The sequence below is a fragment of the Pseudopipra pipra genome, chromosome 4, assembly GCF_036250125.1.
Source record: "Pseudopipra pipra isolate bDixPip1 chromosome 4, bDixPip1.hap1, whole genome shotgun sequence".
Lineage (NCBI taxonomy): Eukaryota > Metazoa > Chordata > Aves > Passeriformes > Pipridae > Pseudopipra > Pseudopipra pipra.
This window is the reverse complement of record NC_087552.1, coordinates 59936908-59962751: the sequence shown is the minus strand read 5'-3', so window position 1 is coordinate 59962751 and position 25844 is coordinate 59936908. Positions and strand designations below refer to the sequence as shown.

Below are 25844 nucleotides of genomic sequence, written 5' to 3'. Positions count from 1 at the left end.
TGGTTTTGGCTCTTCAAGGCTAGCAGGATTATGAGTGAAGCAGAAATTTGTGAGGGTGCCTCTGCAATAGTCCCTAATAACCTGTCTTCTTCAAGACAGCATTACCCATGAGACTTTTAGGAGCACTGATTTATTTTTTTTAAAGTCACATAAAATTCAAGAGATGGATGGACAGTTATGATAAGTCTACGGCACTGTTACAATTTTAGCATAAAGGAGGCTCAATAAAGCAGAAAAAGTAATTCCTAGTTTATAACAACTACTTACTTCACTGCTCTAATTTTACTGGTGCTTTCACTCAGTCTATACCCTGGGCCACAACTCCAGGAAGATGGTACAACACCCAGTACATGGATAGGCAGCAGACAAACCCAGTCTACGAAGGTGCCTTAGATGGTAACAGCACAGTATTGCCCAGAAAACTGCCCACAGAGGCCTCTGGGGTACCACCACTTTCCTCTTCCAGAAAACTCTGAGTGGCTCTGAAACAGAAGAACTTAAGAGTGCAGCATAATTATGCAAGCAGAAAATGTAATACTTATAGTTTGTAATTGTTCTATGAACATATATAATTTAGAAGTAATTGTTTTACACAAAGAATTATATTGTGAAATGTAACTTAACATTTACTAAATATAATTCTCTTTAGGAAGTGAAAAGAAAGCAGATCTTTAAATCCTCAAGTGATCGCTTCGAAAATGCTTTTCAGTAGTGTTAATATTGCATGTATTACAACATATTTTTCATCCTGATAATGAACTTCTTAATGCCCCCCAAACTGCCCCCCACACCCAACCTAGTTATTGAATAAGACCCATGGAACTACTTAGGTGAGGACAAGATTAAAGATTTGTTGGAGTGGATTCCTAGGTAGGTCACGGTAGCCCTGAAAGAACCCATAGAGTACACTGTGTACATGAAGTTAAAAAGGAATGGCTGGGCTGATCAGCTTTGTAATTTCTTGGTTTGAATGAATTCAATGAGATATACTTCAAAAAGATTTCTCACAGCAGATATGAGGAAGTATGATTATGGGATACTGCAGCTGCACGAGCTGAATGACCGAATACCATTATCACCTAATGACTGTGTTGTAACTTATGAGAAGATACTATTTTCACTTCAGAGTGAGCAGAAGTATTGCCATGCATTAATTAAACCAAATGTAAGAGATGTAAGGCCAAACTAACCTTTCAGCTTCACAGGTTGTCTCAGTTCAAGCTAAGACGCACTGAGAGGACAATGCATAGAATATTTGCTCTGGGAAATTTTGTCTGGGGAAAAGAGGTTAAATGCAATCATACATGTTTAAGATGTACAATTACAAAACACACTTCGGCGGCAGGGAAAGAAAGAAAGAAACAAAAAGAAATCCGGATCACCTAAAGTTAAAGTCCAGTGCGTGTTCATTGCCTTTCAGACTGACAATACGATAATGATCAGCAAACTCCAAACAGTTCTTTTCCATACAGTGCTTTTACTAGAGAAGCATAAATCCACTTCTGACATTACAGTGATGACCGAGCATTCCAGTGTAATTTTTCCTGATAAAATATAACCAAAGTCATTCTTACTGTTTGTTTTTTTTATTTTATTTTCACTTACCACTCTTCTTTTTTTCCCCTTGTAATTTTAATCTGGGATTGTACTGCTTTGTCTTAGAAAACAATGTGCATTTGCAATAAAGCTTTATTTTTTTCCTAAGTAATTTACATTTTAATCTTCAGTACACAAATTAAACGTGCAGTAAGCAGACCAGGGCTGATTTTTTTAACTCTGTGATAAACCCCAAAGAGAAGTGCGCATACCCATCTAGAGCATGCTATGAGAATCCGGATCACCTCCCGTACACAAGCAGGAAACCTCAGCTCCCGCCGCTCACGGTACTAACTCGGGAAGCGCTCCCGCCTCCCGCTCTCAATCCCGGCCCTTCCCTGCCGCGGGCACCGCCCCGCGCGGCGCCGGCTGATGAGGCGCTGGGCGCGCCGGGGCCGGGCGGTGCTCCTGCCTTCCTGCTTACCTCCTTTCCTTTCCCTTTCTGCTCCCTGCCATGCTGCTGCCCTGTGTGCGGAGGGTGGCTGCGCGCCGCCTCAGCCGGGACCTGCCCCTGGCCTGCAGCTGCCCGGCGCAGGGTCCCGCTCCGCGGGGCTACAGCCGAGGGGCCGGCGGGAAGGTGAGGGGCTGAGCCGGGGCAGGAGGAGGCGGCGGTGGGAGCGGGTCCCTTCCTCCCGCTCGGTCCTGCGGCTCACGGTTGAGCGGGGTCGCTGTGCCCCCCGGAGCTGAGCCAGGAAGGGTGCGACTCCCTGTGCTTCTCCTGAGTGCACCTGGATGGAGATCTGCTTTGGGGGGAGCGGGGCGGAGAAACCCTTTTGCACTTAAAATTACCGATTAGAAGAGTTTTTGTCTTTATTTATCTCTATGTGTTCGGAAAAATTATTATAACTTTAGTTATGTTGTATCTAGTTTCTTTTTTCACACTCGAAAGTAGTTGTAGTAGTTGATCCTGGTTTACCCGGTGTTGCTCTGTGCATCGTGTTAGATAAATAGATAACATGAGATAAATATATGCAGAAGTAGCAATGATTTGAACAGTGTGCTTGCTGCCTCTGATGGGTCTCCAAATTTTGTGTTGTTTACGTTAATGTGTGTCCTTTTCTAGGGTCTTGTTCTGGGAGTCTACTCAAGTGAAAAGGATGATGGTGCTGCCCAATTCACTAGTGCAGGAGATGCTTTTGATAGACTCGTATCTGGAAAGCTGAGAGAACTTCTGTCCCTGTAAGTGTGTGATAAGCTTCTGAAATGGATTAAAGTACTTACAAACACCAATAGGAATGATCTTTTTTTTTTCGTTATTAGTGTTTGTGTCCGTATAACTGTCAGGCTGATATTTGCTTCTACCAGGCCAAACAGTTTGGAGGTGAATTCCCATGATAAAACTAAGCGCTGAGGAAATGTGCAAGATGTTTCAGGGGACCTGTCCTCTGTAGGAACCTGACTATGAATGAGCACTGAGCCAAGCATCCCAGTACATTTGTGTGGCATACTGTGTAGTTGTGGAGTGAATGTAGTACCATAAGATTTATCACCAGTAAGGACTTTCATATTGAAGGAATCTTTTTGTGTCCTAGATGTGGGCCACCTTTGAAGAAAGGCAAAACACGCATATTTCATGGTTTGCATCAGGTATGAACTTAGCATTTTTGTGTGCTAGTTGATTAATGTGTGAAGTTTGCCCTTACATCTAATTTTAAGCGAAGTTCACTGCTGTGCTTTTATAAATGGCCTGCTCTTCTTCCCCCCTCTTGCCTCTTTCAACAAAAATGTAGTTCTTATTGAAGCCTCCTGTTCTGCACTACCCATGTTTGCATGGCCTTTTGCAAAGTCCTGTACTCCCTCTGGTGTGTTGCAAATTGAGAGGATGTAAACGAGTCTGCTCCAAAGGTGCTCAACTCTGAATAACTGCTTACTGAATGAGCTGAAACACAGCAGTTTTGGATCTGACTTCTACAGGCTCCCCAGGGAAGTAGTCACAGAATCAAGCCTCCCAGAGTTCAAGGAGCATTTGGACAATGTTCTCAGGCACATCATGTGATTCTTGGGATGTCCTGTGTAGGGTCAAGATTTGGACTCAATGATCCTTGTGGGTCCCTTCCAACTCAGGATACTCTATGATTGTACTGTGCTTCCCGCATCCGGGAGGAGTGAGTGCCTGAAGGTGTACCAATAGCTGCAAAGACCTTCCATACATGACAGTTCTAACTCAAGGTAGTCCCATCATAAGCTTTCATTGGAGGTGTCAAAGCTGTGTGCTTGAAACCTCTGAAAACAAGACATGGGAGTGTTCTTCAAGCAGGACTTTGGCTGCACAGACATAGTAGATCACAGAGGTATGAGATGGGGAGTCATCTGCTCAGAATCAGGCTTTTGGTGCCATTTGAGAAGCCCTAATACATCTACTGCACGCATGTGAAGCTGGCCAATATGATACTATTTGTGCCTTTTTAGAGTAGTAGCTAGGCCTAGGCAGGCATGTAATGACACTATGTGTCCCTGTCTAAGTACCTGAATCTTACATTAGGGCTACTTAAATAACCTTAAATAAATTCATTTGTAGGGAGTATTACTTACCGTGTAGAAATTCCTGTGCGGACACCCCATGCAGCTGACACTGGACTCAGTAAAAAGGCTCTCAGAAATTTGGAAGTTGAGTGAGTGCACTAAGGATCCCATTATGCCTGTTCTGCATACTGGAGAGGCTCTGAAGTGGGTAGTGAATCTGCAAGAGAAGACAGGAGAATTTGGCCTTACACACTCTTCTAAGTGTGTTGTAAAATAGTGGTAACTAAAACAGTGTTAACTGGAATCACTGACCTTCTGGAAAGCTAACATGAGTTTTGGCATCTTGTGGACTAAAAGATTTTACTATCGTGTAGTAGTTTGAAAGCTCATTGTTAGAGGCTGACAGAGATGGAAGGGAAAGACTAAGATTAACTTCATTTCTCTTCAGAGCTGTGGAAATATATATATATATATGTTCATATATAAAACTTTTAATACAAATTTGAGTTTTGTATAGATTTGACTTCCTTCTTATAAGGCTCCTTTTATCTTTGCTACTTCTTCCTTTTTGCCTTCCGCTAGCAGCTTATAAGGCAAGCATTTAGTCTTCTATGCTACATTGTTTTCCTGAGTTCCGAAGAGGTGTACCTCTGTGCAGCTTTGGTTTGCTCCCTGTCAAATCATGCCAGCACAGCTCCTGAGATGAGCTAACAGACTCAGCTTTCAAAGTGGTTTTATTTCCTTGAACATAGTACTATGCCAGAAAGGTTACAATTCTCCAGCTCAGTTCTGGCCTTTGTTGCAGCTGGAAAGCTGGATCTGCTTTCCAAGGACTCTTGAGCTTGCTTACTTTTATGAGTACCAAATTTACTACATGTTGAGCATAAAGCCCAGTCTGCTGCAATGCACATAATTATTAACTGGATAACAGAGTAACTGGCTGCATGCCTGTGGAAAATGATTGGGAGCACAGGACAGTGGCACCATATGGGCACTCTTAATGAAACGCACCTACTGTAGAAAAAGTACTGAATGTATTTTAATGCTGTGCTTGGTTTGATTTGGAAAGTAAAGTCTTTATAACAACTCTGCTGTAACAATGAGGAAAGCAAATCTGTTTGTGTGTTGGCTTCATCTAGGACTTTCCGAGTGTGGTGGTAGTTGGCTTGGGTAAGAAGAATGCTGGAGTAAATGACCAAGAAAACTGGAATGAAGGCAAAGAAAATATTCGTGCTGCTGTTGCAGGTTAACTATTAAATTTTCTGAAGCATTTTGTCTATAAAACAATTGCAGTGGTGCAGCATGCTCCATTTTTGAAGAGCCAGTCTAGATATGCCTTTGTTTTGAACTGCACAACTTACTGCCTCGTTTGGTAAATGCATTTACTTATCACTGATATTCATGTAAATTTTTCCTTAGTGAGCAAAGAATTATGGCACATGTAAATCAAATCTGCAGACAGGTAACTGCAGTTATTTGTATCAAATAACTTTTCTAAACAGTGTGATACTGAAAAGGCACTTGTCTAATTACTACTTTGAAGCCTGAGAGCATCACCGATTCACTTTGTGCTCACTCTGTACTTAAATATGCACATACATTTACTTCTGCTGCTTAGTCCATAACTAAGATATTTGTGTTTTAAGCTAATATCTTTCACAACAGCAGCAGTATGGTTCAGTATGTTATCTGTCATAGGCAGAGGAGGCCTTTATTTTAATCAAGGATGACTGCTGCATCTAAGCGTGTATAAAACAAGAATAAAAAGAGTTCTCACTACAGAGTTTATAATCTCTGACTGGATGAAGGCTTTATGTCCTAATCACTAGCCAGTAGCTGCCAAAAGACTGTTAAATTATTTGGGTACAAAACAGAATTTATGGAATCTGTTTGTTTATAAAAATGTGTGTAAACTCATCTGGAAGGAAGAGTAGTCATATTCTTGGCAAAAATATAAGTTATGGCAAATTTCTGCTACCTGTAGGTAGTCATAATTCATAGTACTCCAGAATGATAGAGCTTTGTTTTGCTATAGAATGAGCTGTGAACAACTGTGAACTTTCTTTTTTATTCTTGTGAAATGCTTGAATCATTATAATTCATCAGATATTTTGTCATATTTGTCAGTATATGTCATTAGCATTTTCAATTATTCTACTGCACGATCTCTTTAATTGACTGACTTACAAACTCAGCTATCTTGAGTTAAAATTATTTTTTTCCTTGAAATGTCATAATGATCGTCTCGGACACCATTTTGCTGTTCTGTGCAATACTTGGACTACTAGTTCTGTAATGTATTTTTCAGTTGGCTGTAGGCAGATCCAAGACCTGGAGATCCCTTGTGTTGAAGTAGACCCCTGTGGAGATGCACAATCGGCTGCAGAAGGTGCTGTCCTTGGATTGCATGAATATAATGAGCTGAAGCAAAAAAAGAAACCTATAGTTACTCCTCAGCTTCATGGAAGGTGATGGCAAAGGAAAGCTTGCCTATTTATTTATCTGTTTATTTGTTTATTTATAGAACTGTATGCATGGCATGCTTGTGCAGGAGAAAAACAAAACTGAAAGAATAAGACCAGCAACAGTTTCCCTCTTAACTCTTCCTACTCATTTGAGTTGCCTGAAGTATTTAACATCTCAAGTATATTTATAGTATTTGTTCTGTGTGTTTTGTTAGTATGTCATGCTGCAAGGTTAAGGGTATATAAATGCTGCTTCGTAGAAAAGAAGGCCCAGGATAAAAATAAAAGTAAAATATTGCTCAAAGCATAGTTGTAACATACAAGGACTTTTGTTGGTACTCTGTGCCCAAATTGTGGAGCAGAGGTATTTTAAAGCCCATAAATGGATAAATCCTTTTGAGACTCGGGAAATGCTAATTGACACCAGGCCATGTCACGATGGATATTTTACATAGTTCAATTGTTATATTTCTGTTCACAGACTACAATGCGAGAAGCTTGGACGCTTCTGGTCTCTAAACAGGCATCACTGTTACTTCATAGCAGAAAGTAGAATCAGAGCTTTTGGGTTTAGAACAGTTGTCAGAGTGGACTTTGGACATTCTGTATTGGATATTCTGTCATGCAGAGGAGAGGTGTTTCCTATGTATACTTTAAACAGGAGCAAGTCCTTCCTTATGAAAAAGTTAGTGAATTAAAATAAAAATGTCTTGATTTAAGGCTGTCTTGATAAGCTACATCCAACACTATTCCCATTTTGTAACACAGCAGATAGTTTGGTAGCCAATTATGTTTATATCAAAGAAACATTGCCTGAAAACATAGATGGTCCTATCACCACTTAAGACACTGGAAGTAATTTTTGTATATAGTAATTTAGGTTGGAAAGGACTTCTGGAGGTCATCCAGTCCAGCTCCTACTCGAATTAGGGATAACCTGGACATTACATACAACTTTAAAGCTCAGTCAGGTTGATCAGGCTTTTGTTTAGTCCATATTTTATTATCTCCAGAGATGAAATTTCCACAACCTCACTAGGCCATCTGTTCTAGTGCTTAAATACACTCACGGTGATTTTTTTTCTTTATGTGCTGTTGCAGTTTTCCATGTTGAATCTAGAGACCATTGTCTGTTACTGTCTTAATGTGCAACTCAGATGTGTCTGTCTTCATCTTTTCTATGAATCCTATTTAAGATTATAGGAAAGACTGCAATTAGCTCTTTCCTGAATTTTTCTTCTTTAGGTGAAACAAACACAGTTCCCTTAGCTTCTCCTCATATGCCATGTGCTGCTGCTCCCTACCCTTCTTAGAGGCCCTCCTTTGCACTTTCTCCAGTTTATCAGTGTTGGGTTTGTATTCTGGAACTCAAAAGTGGACATAGCTGGATGCAGCCTCACAAATGCTAAGGAAGTAAATAATTATTTCCCTTAACATGCTGGCTCTGCTCTAATCCCCAGCATGTGGTTGGCCTTTTTTGCTGCAGTTATGCACTGCTTATTCCTGTTCAACTTGTCTGTCAGGACCCCCAGGTTCTTTTCTGCGGTTTTGCTTTCTGCTTAGTCAGTGTCCAGCCTGACTGTTGTGTAGAGCTGTCCTGTCCCAGGTACAGGACTTTACCCCAGTCTTTGTTAGACTTCTCAGTGTTCCCCTTGGGGCGTTACTCCACCTTGTCATGGCCCCTGTGAATGGTGGTTTACCTTCCCCATTTCAGGTGCTCCCCATAATGCCATGTTTGCTGATGGTGTACCTGTTGAAGTCCCCTTGTTACCTTTCCCACTTCTTCCCAATTTCAATTGCCAGCTGAGATTTGGCTTCTTAATTCCATACCTCCATATCCAGGCAATACTTCCATATTCCTCCTGGTTTCCTCCATCACTGTCCTGCTCTTTTGAGAGGTGGAATCCAGCTGAATGTCCTGCTTTGTGATGTCCTGTAAAGCAAGTCAGGTTTTCAGTTCTGTCTCAGTAAAATGAGAGGTTTTGTACTGATTGTCTTGCAAAGTAACCAGAGTGACTTTCCCATTTTCCTACACAGGCAACTTTGTGAACGTTTGCTCTGTCATTCGTTAGTGAAATGCCTTGAGTGCTGTGAAATGAGATCCAAATTCCACTCTTATTGCATAATCATATTTCAAAAAATGGAAAACTAGAATTGGAGGCTTTATATGGTAAATAAAAACTTTTAGGGCTGTTACAAATAATGTGATTACAAATTTTGGAAGGTGTGTTAATCTTCATGCTTAAGGATTTAAGCCTATCTCTAAATACTGAGGATTAGGACAAGACCTAATGTATCAGACAGATAATTTTACATCTGTCTGCTCTAGGATTTTTCTACTTTTTTCTGAAGCATTTGGCACTGACTAGAACCACAGATGAGTTACTGGGCTAGATGTACCTTGAATCTCATACTAAATTCCTTGTAGTAAGATAACTATGATATTCTTAATTGCTCCAAATTAATGATACTGCATTTTCAGAAAGGAGAGAATATATGAATGCGGACAACATCTTACTTTTGCAAATGTGTATAATCCTGATTATTGTGTGTTGTTGTTTAGTGCTGAAAGTGAAGCCTGGCAAAAAGGGGTTATCTATGCTGAGGGTCAGAACCTTGCTCGATACCTTATGGAGGCTCCAGCTAATTATATAACTCCAATCAAATTTGCTGAACATATTGAACAGAAGCTCAGAAGTTTCAGCAATGTGAAGGTCCATATAAGGTAAGTTCCACTGAAATGACGCCTTTACAGGGTAGAGAACCATGACTGTAAGATGAGATACCTTCCAGGTTACTCAGGTCTGCAGTTGTCTCTCATTTTCCCTCTGCTACTTCAAATGACAAAAGCAGTGAGGGTTTGGGAAAAAAGCATGAGGGGTGCCCAGACTGCAATCTACTCTCAGGATTAGAAGGTGAGATGCTAGTTTGCAGAGGAAGCAATACTGTAATGCAGTAAAATGATTAACTGTCAATTATTCATGCAGTCAATTACTGCTTAATTAACATGTGTGTTGTGAAAGGCAGCCTGATAAAGACTCAGTGAATAGAGGGCAAATATTAGGTACCTTTTGTTTTCTTCCCAATTAGGTTTTAAACATACCTTTGCTTTTTTTTTGTGGCAATGAAACATCTTCTATTTACTGTTGTTACTGTTGGGGGTAAAGATTTAAAAATGTTGAGTTGGAGCCGTAAAAGCCCTTGCAATTGGATTTGCACAGCTAGTGCTTCTTGCCCCTAAATTTCTACTTTCTGCTCTTCAGTGGAAATGAAAGTGGTTGTGCAGGTCTTAGAGGCTGTTTTGTTGACAAGCGAAAGGCTGAGGGAAATCAACATTGCCTATAGCTAACTGTGTTGCTAGTAGAAAGCTAAACTGTAACTTCCTGTGATACTGTTGCTTCACCTGCTATCGAGAGCCTCCCAGGCAAGTGGAAGTTTAAAGTTTCTGATGCAGCAGCTGTAGACAAGCTGTTGTTCTGCTGTTTTGTTTTGGCTGCTTTTTAAACAAGGCAAAACAAAGATCGAGGAGCAACTTTGAGGAAGTATTTTTCTGCCTCACACAAAAGGTAATAATAATAGGATTTAAATTACAGTTTCCAAAATAACTAACTAAAATGAAATGGTTTGTGTATGAACCTTCAAGATTTGTTATGTCTTAAAAACAATCACCTTGGTCAAAGTGTCCAACTACAAAAAAAAAATAAATTAATATATATTTCTGTTCCAGGCCGGAGTCTTGGATAACAACAGAACAGATGGGAGCATTCCTGAGTGTAGCTAAGGGTTCAAGTGAACCTCCCATCTTTCTGGAGATTCACTATTTAGGGGCTGCTAATACAGATGACTCCCCATTAGTATTTGTAGGAAAAGGAGTTACATTTGACAGGTATGTATGCTAATATTTTAATGACTAGAGGGAGGAAATGCTTTCGTACTATTCATGTTCAACAGGGAGACGCTTTTTCTTTGCTCAGCACATCTTCCATGCCATTCCATTGAACTTGCCTCAGATAGTAGCTTGTGCTGCCTTTTCTGGGGATGAAACAAGATTGGTTGTACAAAGGAATTGTAGCAATTGATATGCCATCATCTTGTAAAGGGAAAATGGAAATTCAGGGGAAAAAAAACCAAAGAACATGCTATTTTTTGTTGTCCTGAGCAAATATCTGGATACAGAATTTACATGTTTGGAATTGCACTATGCCACTGGACATCTAGGTGATGCTTAAGGAAATAGGAAATAGTTCCTTATAACTGCTTTCCATGCCACATATTACTGAAGAATTTACCAGTCTATTCCCCTTCCGTAGATTGATTTTACCAAGTGCACTGTTTTGTCCTTGTTTTGTGCACTTCTGCTATTATGAAGACCATTGAGTTAGTCCACTGCAGGTTACATGGATTTTTATAATCTCCTAATTATGAGGAAATAACTCAGGGACATTGAAATGAAAACCCAGATACCTTGCTTTCAGTATGCTTACTAGGGTTGCAGGAGTATTTGCAAACACCAGGTCTAGCATTTACTGATACTTGGTGTTAAAGCATACTGGTGGACAGAATATTATCAATATTATTATATCAATATGCAACATCAAACTTGTACACGTTGGGTGACACTTGTGCTCTGTTTCCAGTGGTGGCATCTCACTGAAGCCGTCATCGGGAATGGATGCCATGAGAGCAGATATGGGGGGGGCAGCAACTATCTGCTCAGCCATTGTGACAGCAGCCACTTTAAATCTACCTCTAAACATAATTGGTAAGTGTGTTTGTCAGAGAACCCAAAAATCTTAATTTTACAACATTTTGTAATTTTCTAGTATCAGCAGTGGTGACGGCCTTGTAGAAACATCCTGGGCTCTTGCAGACCTACTTCTCTCATTCCCTTGCTCAGCCTCTTTTCCATTTTTATTGGCATATCAAAAAAATATATCTTTGCTTGAATCAAAAACTAGCTTTGCTTGAATAAAATATTGCAACACTGAATTAAGATTTTGAAGGCAGGATTTTTAGACCTTAGAGAAATGATTGTCAATAAACATATTCTCAATGAGTTTTTCAAAGTCTTGATCCTTCATTACAAGAAGGAATGTGAATGTCTGTATAAGCAATTAAAATTAAAAGGAGTTAGCTGAGCTACCTCCATGAGTGTTTGCCACAGTTGAACAGGAAGAGGGGTGAGCTCGTATTTTGTCAGGTGAATATCTCAGCAGAAAACTAAAACAAAAAAACCCAGTCAGCTGATACTGTTAAGTATGAGCAATGCTTATTTTTTTTTCGGGAAAAAAGGCTTATTTTTCCTGCAGAGCTAAAATTAAATGAGCTTATTCAGGAATCGTGGCAAAACCAGGTGGTGATGACATGTAACCAGATCTGGGATGAGTTTTACGTTTGAAAAACTCGACTTTGATATTTTAGTTACTTCTATGTTTCAACCAGTAGAGGGCAGCGGTGCACACACACATCCTCGCGGCATTCCTCACTTGAAGTGTGATGGGAAGGGCTGTCAGTGGAGCAAGTCTGTAGTAAATCAGCTCGAGAGAGGTGGTCCACTTGTGGACCATGTGGTGGGGTGCATTTCGTCCCATGATCCCATTTGCAGTTGGAGTTTTGACACTGACCCTCTTTTTTGCTCATCTCTAGTTGCTCTTGTTACAGTTGGAGTTACACGACAACTCCTTGGACCACTCTGGACATTACACAGTGTTTATTTATAATGAGCAGAGCTTGAATGGCTCACAGTGTTAATTTGAGAAGTGCTAATTTTCATTTCAGAAAGAAATCCCTTTACATGTGACCTATTATTTATATGTGGGAGACATAAAATGATATTTATTGTTTCTCTAATGTCACTTGTCACAGCATAAAGTAGAAGTAAATCCTAGTGTTAAAATGGTGTAGGTGGGAGAGTGTGGTAGTGCATCATGCAGAGGAATTTTCCTGATTGAAAACCAGACCCCATTTGTCTTTCAGTAACCAGAAAAAACTTGGAGCATAATTTTTGAGCATAAATTCAAGATAAGACTAGTATTGTTTTCTTAAAGAGGTGTTTGGGGTTTATCTGAGTGGGGTTTTTTCTACATCTTTTCTGAGAAGGAAACAAGTAATGTAGTTTTCTTTTTGTCTCTGAGGTTTGGCACCCCTCTGTGAAAATATGCCCAGTGGTAAGGCAAACAAGCCTGGGGATGTGGTTAGAGCCAAAAATGGAAAAACAATACAGGTATGCATGAGAAACTTGGATTTTGAATACTTTTAGTGAATTGGTTTAATCAACTGAGTTATATGACTGCGATCAGAGCACGTTTGAAAAAACCCTTTCAAAAGACAAGTAGTGCAAATATACAGTTTTTTAAAAATGTAAGAAACATGTTATTAACTAGAAATTGCTATCATAGGATTCTTTCAAATATAAATTTAGATTGAAGAGATGAGACATGTTTTATAAATTGCTAGGAAAAGCTGCAAAGTAAGGTCATTTACTGAGCATGCTGGAAAATCTCATTTTAGCACAAGAGGTTTTTACAATGCTTGTAAATATAGGCTCTCAGTTTAAATTAATAACATTAATTGCTTCCAACAGACCTTTCAGGACAATTCCTTGCTATCTGTATAAGACATAAGATTATTAGTTTCCTGCTGATGTAACCAAGGTCTTTACACTGCCAAGCTGCTCTGTACATTGAGACTCTGAGTCATAGGGGCTGTTGGTTCAACGGAGCTTACCCAAAATACATATTTCATATTTATTACCAACAGTTCCATACTCATCTAATAGATTAAATTGCACTGAAAGTCACTGTGCTGTAGATCACTGATTTAATTTAGAAATATTTCTTTCTGTCTGGATTTCTGTGATTCTGCCCCTCCTGACTTGCTGAACCTTCCAGTTCTTTGAGGTTCATCTCCCAAAACTGAGTTCAGTCACCCTCTGCTCTGAGGGAAAAAGACTGGGCATGTATTCCCCAACCAGGAAAAAATTTGCAAGAAAGTGGTAGTAGCTCAGAGCACATCGTGTAATTAATCTTGCAGAATTCATCATGAAGTTTTCGTGAAAGGGGAAAGGAGCAAATTGATTATTTTTTTTAGAGGGAAGAAGTTATGAGATCCAAAGAGAAAGCAGTATAACAAGGAACTGTTTCCAGTCATGTCTCGGTGCTTTTTTGTGGTACCCTCTCCTCCTTTGTGGTTTTCATTGGCAATACCTCAGCCCCTGGGATTCCTGGGGCTTTGCTGGGCGTGCCAGCCTGTGTGTTCCACTGGGGTACCTCTCCAGGCTCCTCTGAGGAGTCAGCAGCACAGAGGCCCAGCACACAGAGCAGGTTGCAGTGCTGAAAGATGACTTGACCTCAGCTACAGATCTGCTTTTATTTTGTAAACATAACTGTATATCAACACTTTTTCTTTTTTTTAGTGTAGTTTGAGTAAATTTTGATTACCTGAATTTCCTAGAGCCTGTATCCACTATAGCTATTTAAGATAATATGTAAGAAATACATCAGTGAAAGGAATGTTAACAGTAGTTTTTCTGTTTTTTATTAATTTTACCTCTGAAGGTAGATAACACAGATGCAGAAGGAAGATTGCTGTTAGCTGATGCTCTCTGTTACGCCCACAATTTTAATGCAAGGGCTATTGTGAATGCTGCAACTTTAACAGGTAAGCAGTTTCCCTTCCCTGCTCATTTTGCTATCAGTTCTTTGCTACATATTAGGTGGGCTGTGGATTAGTTGCACTGTGTACATAAACCCAGCCTTAATTCAAAGGCGACTGAAATGATTTTACATGTTGCAGGACAACAGCGCTCACAGCTTGTGCTCTAACAACCTGCACCGTGTCTCTGGGAGTGGGAGGGGACTGGCACGGAGGGGATGTGCTCAGCAGTGTCTATGAAGTTGGGCTCAGCTGGCTCAGCCCAACTGGAACTAAAAGTGGGAAACCCTACACAGACTTTAATGTTTCTGCTCAATGTTTCCCTGTGCTTCCATTTCTGAGCTAAGCCCTCCCAGCTCCCAGGGCTGTGTGATGCAGAGACAGTGGCATTGAGGAAGATCCTGCTTTGTCCACATGTCAGGGCCATGCTGGAGCCCAAACAGTCCAAATGGCTTCTTTGTGAGTGGCCTGCTGAGTGCCTGAGTTCTGACCTTGCCAGCACCAGTTCTCCCACTACGAGAGCTAGCTCAGGTCTCTGTGATGGTAGATAACAGGAGAGTCGCCATCTTCCCAAGAACATGTTTGACTGAAGTATCTCTTATTTTGTGTTCAGTTTGCACGCTTTTTAGGCACTATGAAATGTGTTTTAATTGTTTTGTCTCTACAGTTGCATAATAGTGAAATTATAAATTTAAATTTTAAAAGAGCATTGTGTATGCATCTCATGCACACAGTAACAGGCTGTCATGGGTGAGGTGACTGTAGCTGAAATGAGAGAAAACATAGAAGAGTAGTTCAGATATGAGTCCACTGTGTTACTTAATGAATATGCTAAGCAAAATAATTCTTTATATAAATTCTTTGCTAGTGCTTTAAATTATGTTCCATCAGTTCTACCAGTTCAAATTCTGTGGAAAATTTCAGTAGATGGAAGGGAAACTGATTTTAAGATTGTTGCCTTGTATAAAAGTATTCCGGTTTGGGATCCTTGTGCACCAAGCAGGAAGGAGGAGAGCTCCTGTAGAAATTTCTTTGACATATCATTTTGTTAAACTACTTTTTTTCTTTTTTTTACCTCACTGAGGATTGAGTGTTGGTATTAGAGAAGCAGTTCTGTGGCATCAAATAGACAAATATGCATGTAATCCCTCAGTTTTAGGCATGGTTTAGTACTTTGATAAGGATTATTTTAGTTTAAAGTAAATTCATACACACTGTGTAAAAATCTATGCAAATGAAATTCACAAAGGGAAGGTATCAGCTCGAAAATTGTAAAGGTCTATAAACTGGAAAAAATCCACTCAGTTTCTAGATGGAAATAATATCTAGATTTTTTTTTTTAGAGGATATTGTTGTTTAATACATTATCTTAGAAATATTGCTAAGAAACATCAAGCTGAAATAAAAAATCTAGTTTCATGAGAAACAAAATTTTTATGATTTCTTTTTCTGTGAGATTATATAAATGTTTTAAAAATGTTCAAACTTTTAAAAATATAAGTGTACTAAAATCTTTAGGTTTCGCAGTCTGATTAATTCCCATTACTGATAATGGGAATTGAAAAGGGGAAGTTCTGTGAGGAGTCAGGATGGAGGGAATAACTCAGGTCCACCTTTGCCTTTGTCATATAAACTTGAAGGTATGTTTCTGTAGGTGCCATGGATGTTGCATTGGGATCTGCTGCAACTGGAGTGTTCACAAATTCATCTTGGCTTTGGACTCACCTCTATGAGGTAGGCCATCTCCGTTGTTATTAAATCATAGTAGTAATAATTCAGTGATATATGTTATTGAAAAGTTAGTACATTACTGAAAGGCTTTATGCAAATCTAAAAGAGATATTATTACATTTTGAAATTTCGTAGGAATGGTGTCAGTACTGTATTTAATTGAAAATAATTAATGTTGACTATTAATTACTATCTCTTCAGTGAGGTGTGATATCATACACCAAACAGCATGCAGATCATCTCAAGGATCTGCATGTTCTGATAACTTACTGCATATGCATAAGCTCTGGACTACTGACAGTAATTAGTTCATGTTAAAAAGATAATTGATCTTGCTTAACAACACTGAGACAGAAATGCAAAGAGGCCTTGTGGGTAACTGAAGTGTGATGGATCAAGGAAGCCTCTGAGGGGAAAGATTTGTGTTGTCAGGAAAAAGAAAAAACAGATAAAAAAATGTGGTCTTTGGATGTCACCTTTTGACGTCACCTTTTGACTGACACTAGATTACCTAAAAAGTAAGACTTCCTGTTTTGTTTTGCAGTGTATTCCCAAATACCTAATATTATATTGGACTGAAGATTTTTAGACTGGTCAAACCTAAGCAAAAAGAATTTTGCCCAAACTATCACTGTTCCGTTTTCAGGCCAGCATTTTGACAGGAGACAGAGTTTGGAGAATGCCTCTTTTTGAACATTACACAAAACAAGTAACAGACTGTCCTCTTGCAGATGTGAGTAACATTGGAAAGTACAGCAGGTAAGGTGAACCAATATCTTTTATGTGCCCCTTTCTTTGAGTGTATTTATTTAATATGTGTGCTGTTGGAGTTGCTGTTAAAAACAATACATTTTTCTACTTCCCACAGAGCTGGAGGAGCATGCACAGCTGCTGCATTCCTGAAGGAATTTGTGACTGCCTCTCACTGGGCTCATTTGGATATTGCTGGTGTGATGTCGAATAAAGATGAGGTGCCCTACCTTCGGAAGGGCATGGCAGGGCGGCCCACGAGAACCCTCGTAGAGTTTGCAGCTCGGTTAAGTCAAGACAGTCACAATGCCAAATAAAAATACTTGTTCTAAAATCATCCACTCTGCCTTAAGAAAAAAATCTTAAAAGGTACTATTCATAAACGAATGCCCCAAGCATATTTTCATTATGTTAATTAACTAAAAATGCATTTTATAAATTATTACTTGGGTAAGATTATCTCAGCTTTGAGATTTGTCATCCCATGTTATGCATCTTAAAATAAAAAATACTCTGTTTGAACTATTGAGATATTTAATACCAAAACATGATAATGGAAAACATTGGGACTCCTACTTTATATATAAAGTAAGCATAATTATTGTAAACAATAAATACCTTATTTGGATATGTGTTTTGATCGAGAGAGGATGCACAATAGGAGATCATAGCTGTGCCTCAGTTTTGGGTACACTCTGGGTGATGTGAAAGGTAGCTCTGCAGAGTTGTTCATAAAAATGCCATTTTGCCATTTTTCCTTAGAAAAATTAAACCTGCTCTTGGTGTGTATTGAGGCAGAAGTGATGCTGCATCAGACATTTTAAGCTGTTGCAATTAGCATGATTAGCATGACTTCAGCACAAAATTATATAGTTAGTTCTAAACATGTCAGCAAGAGTGTGTCTTGTAACTGTTTTTCAAAAAAATTAATGAATGCAAGTTAGTGTTTCATGGGTTTTTTATGGGAACCTGCCCCCATCTCACATACTTTTTGTCATCTTATTGCTTCCCCCCTTTCCTGGTGTGAGACTGTTGGGTTCCCAGCAGGTACAGTATTCCCAGAATCAGTTCAAACATCAAACAGGCTTGACACTTATAATCATGGGGTGATGTTTTCTTGACAATTTGGGGCATTCAGGCCCAGAGGGTGGGAGGTTGTTTTGGTTTAGGGTGTTTTTTCAGGTTTTTTTGTTAAACAGTGGTCTGTAACAAGTGATGTGGAACCGGTGCTTACCCAGGCTGGAGGCAGTGAGGTGTGGGCAGGGCAGAGACTGGAGGAGGAGGGTCTTGCTGGGAAGGATGGCTTTGCTGTCTCTGCTCTCTTTGTTACTAGGAAGGCAAGCAGTATCCTGGGGTCTGCTGGGAAGAGTGTGGCCACCGGGTCAAGGGAGGTGATCTTCACTCTCTACTCAGCCCTAGTGAGGCCACATCTGCAGTACTGTGTCCAGCTCTGGGCTCCTCAGTACAAGAAAGACAAGGAGCTACTGGAGAGGGTCCAGCGGAGGCCACAAAGATGATGAGGGGTCTGGAGCATCTCTTATGAGGGGAGACTGTGGGAGCTGGGCCTGTTTAGTCTGGAGAAGACTGAGAGGGGATCTCATTAATGCATATAAACATCTCAAAAGCGGGTGCCAAGAGGATGGAGTCAGGCTCTTTCCAGTCGTACCTGGCAACAGGATGAGGAGTAATGGACATAAACTAAAACACAAGAAGTGTCACCTCAACCTTAAGAAGAACTTTACGCTGAGAGTGGCAGGGCACTGGAACAGGCTGCCCAGGGAGGTTGTGGAATCTCCCGCTCTGGAGACACTCGAAACCGGCCTGGACGCGTTCTTGTGTCACCTGCTCTAGGTGTCCCTTCCTTGGCAGAGGGCTTGGACTGAATGATCTCCAGAGGTCCCTTCCAACCCTGATGACTCTGTGATTAACACGAGCGGGTTCCACCCGCCCCCGCCGGGGCTGCCCCGCTGCCCGGGCCGGGTCGCTCCGCGGGCGTGGCAGCGCCGGGCCCGCCCCCGCCGCATGCGCCGCTGCCGCCATGGCGGGCGCGCTGGGCGGCATGTTCGGCTCCCAGGCCCCGGGGCCGCCTCCGCCGCCGGGGCCGCCCGGCCCGCCCGGCCTTATCCCGCCGCCCGCGGGGCCGCGCAACCCCAACAACACGCTGGTGGACGAGCTGGAAGCGTCCTTTGAGGTGAGCGGGGGGAGCCGCGGGCGGGGGAGCCGCGGGCGGGCGGGCGCCGCCCCCCTGCAGGCGCTGAGCACGGTGCTTCCCTGTCCCGCAGGCCTGCTTCGCCTCGCTGGTGAGCCAGGACTACGTGAACGGCACGGACCAGGAGGAGATCCGCACCGGTGAGCCCCGGGGGGGAGCTGAGGGTCGCCCCTTCCCCGGTGGAACGCTGCTCACAGGAGTGGGAGGAAAGGAACCCACCGGGAAGGGAAGGAGCGGGGTCTGGTGGGGAGATCCGAGTGCCGGCTGGCTCCGGGGGTCGGGTGGGATTAGGCTGACGGACAGTGAAGTGCATGGTTCCAAATGCAGGGAGCTCGGGTGATGCATTGAGAAGCTGTATGGAGCAGTAACAGAAGATGGGAAGGGACGGCCCAGGCTGCTCCGTAGCGGTGCTTTAAGGCTTGACTGACGCACCTTCGTGGAGGCGGAATAAATACTGAACTGGTGTGAACAGAGATTGGAAAGTGGCCTTGACTGCTTGGAAGTGTGCTTGTCCCTGAAAATTTTTTGAAGCTTGACTCTTAAGTGCTGTGTCGAAAACGGCATAAATACTTCTGAAAACTCCTTTCTGGATGTTGGGTCATATTCGTATGCTGGGATGGAACAGCTTTCATTACTAAATCAGCAGTGTGTGATATAGGAATTCTCCTCAATATGCTCATAGTTGAGAACCCTGCGTTGAGCTTGTTGCTTGAGCATGCAGAAATGTTTTCTTTATTCAGCCAAGTTCCATGAATTATTTTATTATTCCTTGTTATTGTCAGACATGTAATAAAACCTGGAAGTCTTGTTGTCTTGCAGCTTTAAAAGAAGTTCTGAAAGTTTGCAGAGCAGTGTCTTATATGGAGACTTAATGCACATCCTGGTTTTATAAATATGTCATTAATAAATATATTTTACAAATAAGTCATTTTAGATATTCTGAAGATTTTCTTTCTAGTAAGTACTGTGAAAAGTGTTTTTAATAGCATGCAGACCACTACTATTATCAGCCTGATATCTTATTTTTTTTGAATCTGTTCTTTCTATTTTGCTATATATGTTTAGGTGTCGATCAGTGTATCCAAAAGTTTCTGGATGTTGCAAGACAAACTGAATGCTTTTTTCTACAAAAAAGACTGCAACTATCAGTTCAGAAACCAGAACAAGTAATTAAAGAGGTATGTTTAAATTAATTCACCTGTCTTGTGCTAGATGAGATAAACTGTGCATGTCAGTCACCTTGTTCACATTAATTTTGGGTTTCTCAACATGATGCTGTACCTTAAGTTGGTAGAACTTGACTTCTAACGTAACTCTCACTGTGATCCTGGAGAAGGTGGATGCCTGCTGCTCTGTAGAGTATTGGAACACAGCTGGTAGTTTCATTGGAAGAGACAAACCAGTTAGTCAGATTTTGTTGGCAGTAGTGATCTCTGAAATATGGGATTTAGGGGAATGGCACTAGTACATTTGCAGTTTCATTGGACACTTTTCCATTATTCCACTATAAGACCAGCTTGAAAACTCAAGCTAAAAAAATTAGATGCTCTTTATGTGAGGTGATTGCTCATATGAATACCATCTATTTACTAATATGCTTTTTTTCATCCATAGGATGTTTCAGAATTAAGAAATGAATTGCAGAGAAAAGAAGCATTAATTCAGAAGCATTTGAGTAAACTGCGACACTGGCAACAGGTCCTGGAAGACATCAGTGTACAGCACAAAAAGCCTGCAGAAATGCCTCAAGGTCCCTTAGCTTACCTGGAACAAGCCTCTGCGAATATTCCTGCTCCAATGAAGCAAACATAATCTTCAGTTTTACATAGCTCAGTATTTTCAACGGTGCAAAGCAGTGGTGTTCTTGCTTTGTATGCTTTTTGTATAATGTAATTTGTACTACAAATATAAATACTTAAGATAAGCCAAATAAATTATCTTCTTTTTTTTTCCCAAAAGTATGAACTGGTTTTATATTTCAATGGAAGATATTCAGAGTTGCTGTTCATGATGCTTTCTGGAAGACGTGTGTCTCCTAGAATGCATCCTGTTCCTTCTAGAGAGGGTGGCCCTAGTTTTCCCTCTGTCTTTGCTGGTATGATGAAAATACTTGCAAAGATTAGTGTTTGATTTTACTGGAAGATTTGAATGTTTTGTGATCCAGTAATTATCCACGAGGACCACTGTAGAAACACCCTTAGATTTGACTGTACTTTTTTGAAGGGAATTGTCATTCTTCACCAGACTTTTGTTCAGCTCACAGAAGGAGTCTTGGGATATACAAATTTGGTTATTATAGGATGATCTGCTCATAGATACCAAGGCACTCAATGTTACTTTTAATTACATATATAAAAAGTGTCTTTTTGTCAAATCTAATGCCAAAGTCACTTTCCAAATCAAGCAGTTCCTTTTGGAGAAAATGCTAGATAGCAGGGATGAAAAGTATTAGCCTGTAGAAGCATTCTGCCCTTTTTGCTACCTTTTCACCACCAGTGAGGTGCAGCAGCTGTTTTGTATTAATTATTTGCATCTGTTGGAACAGCTCTTGCTGGCTGTTGGAGAGAGGATAAGGTTAGGCTGGAGGTACACCTTGCTCACAGAAAATTTCTAACGTAGCTGGGCCCTGCTGGTCAAAATTAAACGGGAATTCAAGCCGTACAGCAATTGAAGAGGAGCTATCCTATCTTAAACACCAGGCTGCTGGTTGCACAGTTCCCTCCCTGCCTTCCACAGTTACTGATGAGTTAATTACCTGAGGGTTAATTTCTTTATAGGTGTCTTTCCTCCCAGCAGTGAGTTAGCATGATCTAATAAATGTAGTAATTTACATTTAGGTGGGCATAAAAGGTACATGTGCGCAGTTCCCATCACTCTGGAATTCAGTGTATCAATCTGACTCACACTTCAGCATAACATAGCAGTCTTTTGTAAAACACAGAAATGGATCATTTACAAGCTTTAATGTTCGTACTTACACATCATCCTACTTTATCAGGCTGATACATGTATTGAAATGCAATAGGGATATTGCAATGCTGACTATACAAAACAGTTTATTAAGCAAACCCAAAACTATTTCTAAACCAGCCTCCTATAAACATGCTATTCTTGAAGGTATACCACATGCTGTACAGCTTAAGATTAGTTTAACAAAAACCGTTAAAAACTTAAAAAATCACATCATTATATGCATAACTTACTTTAAACAGCTGATGAATCAAATGTATAAATGTAGAGAAGTAAGACCTTTCTTCAGCTGGTACCAGATTGATAGGATGTATCAGAGTCCAAATTGCATATTTAATGAAATGGTGGAGTGGTAGAGTCTCTTGATTATAAAAAGTCCTATAACAGTATTTTTGCTTTTTCTTCATTTTTTACAGAGGTTGTTAAAAAAATGCATTTTTTTGAAATCCATGCCTGTAACTCCATAGTTAATAGATGTAAGAGTGCAGGTGTTCCTAATCATTTACTTAGAAATTACTTTTATTATTTTCTTTCCTTAAATCATATATTGGATTATCATTCCCTGAAAGAAAACAGGAATGGCTTTTCTAGTGATTCTGAGAAATATGGAAATAGTTTGCTTTAAAATGAAAAATACTTAGTAAACCATTCTTGATGCTGAGGGTCTTGTTTTTGGTCATCTTTGGTTTGTGGTGGTTCACTGCCATGTGCCCTGTACAAACAAATAAGCATTAGCATGACTTGCCTACTTACTTACAATCTCATTAATATGTAATACTTCTTTTCCCAGAAAAAATCCTGATCCTATGCATGGTTCTGTGCTCACATGAATGGAGAAGGCCAAAAGGTGCCAGCTACAAAACACTAGTGGGATCTGTGCTAGTCAGGTAACTTGAACAGTTGCCTGGTCGTAACACGCAGAGCTAAACAGCTATGGAGAACTGTTTGAACATAATTCTTAACTTGACATTTTGAAAAATAAAAGGATGCTTCAAGGATAAGAAGTCTTGAAAATCAAAGAATGGCAGCTGCAATTCACTCTTCAAAATATGAAATATGACATGTATTTAAAATGTTGGGTAAAAGTTTTATTTGACACTGAAAGATTATTTTGAACATTAACTGGCATTTATAATCAACCCTATTACATTGTCTCTTTTCCATCATTCAGGATTTTTTTTAACAAATGATAGCAAATAAGACTTGACTTATGATTGACTGACCTAAAAGAGTTAAGTAAGTAGCAGCCAAGCTACCCTCAGTCTCCTTGTGCATTTGTTTCCCTTTAAAACAGAAATCTGATTTGCCTTGGCAGTCATCTGGCATGACACAGCACGTTTTTAGCTTTTAGATGTGGGAATTGCCAAACTGGATCCAACCCTGAGTCCCAGGTTATTGTTTTTGTTGGCAGTCAGCACCATCTGCCCTCAAATAAAGAACTCTAGCACATAATTTACAGGATAAATAATCTCCACCAGGAGATAGGTGAGAAGGCTGGATTTGGTCCTGAAACATAGTGGTAGGGTTTGTTGGTTTTTTGTTGTGGTTTTGGTTTTTTTGTTGGTTTTTTTTTTAATATTTATCATTATAACTGTATGTTAGCTACATGTATTTTTAATTATTTCTTGAAGAGAGAGTTCAGCTATGTTTATAAAATACCAAACATTGTTCAAATAACTCCTAAATTTGAAGAATGCAAGTTCTTCAGAGAGAAAACATGAAACGAAGTTTTTACTTAAGTGTCTGCTAATCAATTTTTAAGTCTCTAAACCCTTTGTGAAACGATTAGCCTAGATTCATCGAAATACCTCCTAAAATAAAAATGTCATCGACATCTACCAAGTGCAAGGTGAAGAAAGAAAAATAAGAGAGAAGACACATCCTTATTAGAACCACTGGTAGATGCTCAAGGTTTTAAACAGCCATATTCACTATTAACTGCATTCTTAGTTAAGTACTTGCAACTCTTCTTGTTTTTTAGCACCAGAAGGGGTTGCAAGTGTAAGCTCTGCTGGGCAGGGATTATAGCCTACACCTGCAGTAGAGTTCTGAGTCTGTCTGCAGAGAACTGAACACACGGAGTTCACTGCACTGCAGAAACCTCACATTGTTGTGTATTTCCAAATGTATAATGATTTTGATTTGCCTACAAGATTCTGAACATAAATTCATTTATTGTCTTAGAAAATAGATAAATACCTTGTGGAGGCACTGCTGTCTGAGGACTGTGCTGATGGAGAGCCCACCCTGAGGCAGCCAGGACTCCGGTCTAAGCTTGTAGATTTTGTTATTTGAGGAGCACTTCTTTTTGATCTCGAGTCACAGCTCAAAAAGCTCTTTGCATAGGAAGCTAAATTCGGAACACTGACAACACGACTGGGCACCTCAAGTGTTTTCTTCTTCTGCTTTTTATTGTAACAGAAAACTTCATTACATACACATTTTTTTCAATTTATACTATAAAACCTCAACAATACCTCATTCCTAGATGTCTTGTGAGGAACCCTCAGATAGGAGGGGTCCCGTCTTTTTCTGTAGGCATTTAGATTCTGACAGTATGCTGTGAGGATCCATGGATTTGGTCTCATCTAATTAAAACAACTTGTGTATTTGATCTTGGGGTTTTAGACACATCAAGGTGCTTTCCACCAACTTGACCTCCCCTCTTTTCATGGCTATTTATAGACAGTATCATGCAGAGGGGCTGGAATGGCAAAGAGCAAATACCGAGCAACCCAAACAGATTCATAATTTTCCTTAATGCATGCAATATCCCAATTAGCAACTCCCAAATCTGCAAACAATGGCTGTGCTTATCGCAGTGGAAGACTCATGCCTTTGGAATTTTAGTGTTTTACATCTGCTTAAAAACCTGTATTCATGTTGCACATATACTTCTACTGAATTTATGTTATACTCAACACCTGACTAAGTTGGCTTACTGGAAAGAATTCTACTGAATAACATTATCATAAAAAATTAATAGCACTTTTACTGTCCTGATCACCTGTATGATTCAAATAGTAACAAAACTTCATGATTTGTGATTTTAATTGCATTGCCCATCTTACCTTGATGGAAGGAGTCAAGCCTGCTGTATTAGGGTTGAAAGAAAATGACCGATTCCTGGAGGATTCAGTGTTGGCTGAAAGTGAATGCTGACATTTTCTTCCTTCCTGAGGGGAAAGAAAGTTGCATGTATAGAAACATGTATTTATTGGAAGCTGATAGGGAAACACACATTTGTCAAAGTATTCCAGAACAGAAAGAAGCAACCAGTCTGAAGCAATGTGCAAAAAACTGAATAGAGCCTTTCAATAGATTCCAAAATACATAACTGCATATAAAAGGCAGTCTTACCACCAGCTGCTTGATGATTTCTTCTCTCTCACTTAATTTGTCTTGCAGACAGTTTACAAGGTGTGTATCTTCTGACCTGGACTCCCATTTTCTTGACTTTTCTTCTAACTCTTTAAGTCTGTACCAAAGAAAATGCAGACTGGAAAAAAACTTCCTCAGATCAGGTTCAAGAGATACCTGGGCTGTACTCTGCCCTAAATTCCAAACCTAAAATACAGGGGCATAACCAGGCCTTTCTGATAAAACATCCTTTTTTTTTTAAAAAAAATAGGCATCTATACATGGTTTACATAGAAGGATAGAATCTTGTGGAATTCCAAAATAAATTGCCACCAGAGTTAATCCACAACACCTGTCTGCATAAAATCCAGCCCCTGGTGTAAAATAAGAAGCTTGCACATTGCATGGCTAGTCTAGTTTCCTAAAGAAAAAAATCTGCATCACAGTATCTATACATACCTGTATTAATCTATTTGTTCTCTTTTCTGACCCAGTAACTTTAGAATCCTCAGAAACACTCAATTACTATAACTTTCATGAAGAGAAGCTTGGATATACATGCTGCTTTAATGAACTCTCTAAGTCAAAACCTGTAGTCTGAGTTCAGCTTTTTAAATTCCTTAATCAGGGGAAAAGATTCAAATGCG

General features: G+C 40.1%; 3 protein-coding genes across 10 annotated transcripts in view; 2 read left to right on the top strand and 1 right to left on the bottom strand.

Annotated features, from left to right (window-relative positions):
- The first annotated feature begins 1953 nt into the window (after positions 1-1953).
- LAP3 (leucine aminopeptidase 3) lies at positions 1954-17180 on the top strand. Of its 2 annotated transcripts, XM_064653152.1 has the most exons (13): positions 1954-2173; positions 2660-2775; positions 3129-3183; positions 5199-5304; positions 6368-6527; positions 9088-9249; positions 10252-10410; positions 11162-11286; positions 12659-12747; positions 14081-14183; positions 15832-15911; positions 16555-16667; positions 16777-17180. In XM_064653152.1, exons 1-13 carry the CDS (start codon positions 2051-2053, stop codon positions 16973-16975), a joined length of 1590 nt encoding a protein of 529 aa, XP_064509222.1. In that variant the 5' UTR covers positions 1954-2050; the 3' UTR covers positions 16976-17180. The 2 variants fall into 2 exon arrangements, with proteins under 2 accessions (XP_064509222.1, XP_064509223.1); XM_064653153.1 differs by lacking the exon at positions 16777-17180 and having other exon boundaries at positions 1972-2173; positions 16453-16586.
- A 1490-nt stretch (positions 17181-18670) lies between these two features.
- MED28 (mediator complex subunit 28) lies at positions 18671-20825 on the top strand. Its single transcript, XM_064653154.1, has 4 exons — positions 18671-18849; positions 18941-19007; positions 19933-20045; positions 20482-20825. Exons 1-4 carry the CDS (start codon positions 18697-18699, stop codon positions 20677-20679), a joined length of 531 nt encoding a protein of 176 aa, XP_064509224.1. The 5' UTR covers positions 18671-18696; the 3' UTR covers positions 20680-20825.
- Positions 20826-21811: 986 nt separating this feature from the next.
- Positions 21812-25844, bottom strand: part of FAM184B (family with sequence similarity 184 member B) — a 41324-nt gene continuing 37291 nt past the window's right edge. For 3 of the 7 annotated variants that reach the window (XM_064653144.1, XM_064653147.1, XM_064653149.1), the window contains 4 exons: positions 25198-25315; positions 24909-25013; positions 24037-24242; positions 21812-22549 (listed from right to left, as the gene is read on the bottom strand). In XM_064653144.1, the coding sequence (XP_064509214.1) occupies positions 22459-22549; positions 24037-24242; positions 24909-25013; positions 25198-25315 (520 nt within the window). In that variant the 3' untranslated portion in view covers positions 21812-22458. Of the gene's footprint in view, positions 22550-24036; positions 24542-24908; positions 25014-25197; positions 25316-25844 lie in introns of those variants that run through there. The other 4 variants (XM_064653145.1, XM_064653148.1, XM_064653150.1 and 1 more) reach the window with 2 other exon arrangements.

What these genes read in the sequence shown, in the direction of transcription:
- MED28 (XM_064653154.1), top strand. Translation starts at nt 18,697, where the DNA reads ATGGCGGGCGCGCTGGGCGGCATGTTCGGCTCCCAGGCCCCGGGGCCG. An exon ending in AGCTGGAAGCGTCCTTTGAG is followed by an intron (nt 18,850 to 18,940) that starts GTGAGCGGGGGG and finishes CCTGTCCCGCAG; the next exon opens with GCCTGCTTCGCCTCGCTGGT. An exon ending in CCAGGAGGAGATCCGCACCG is followed by an intron (nt 19,008 to 19,932) that starts GTGAGCCCCGGG and finishes ATATATGTTTAG; the next exon opens with GTGTCGATCAGTGTATCCAA.
- LAP3 (XM_064653152.1), top strand. Translation starts at nt 2,051, where the DNA reads ATGCTGCTGCCCTGTGTGCGGAGGGTGGCTGCGCGCCGCCTCAGCCGG. An exon ending in AAAGGAGTTACATTTGACAG is followed by an intron (nt 10,411 to 11,161) that starts GTATGTATGCTA and finishes CTCTGTTTCCAG; the next exon opens with TGGTGGCATCTCACTGAAGC. An exon ending in TCTACCTCTAAACATAATTG is followed by an intron (nt 11,287 to 12,658) that starts GTAAGTGTGTTT and finishes TTTGTCTCTGAG; the next exon opens with GTTTGGCACCCCTCTGTGAA.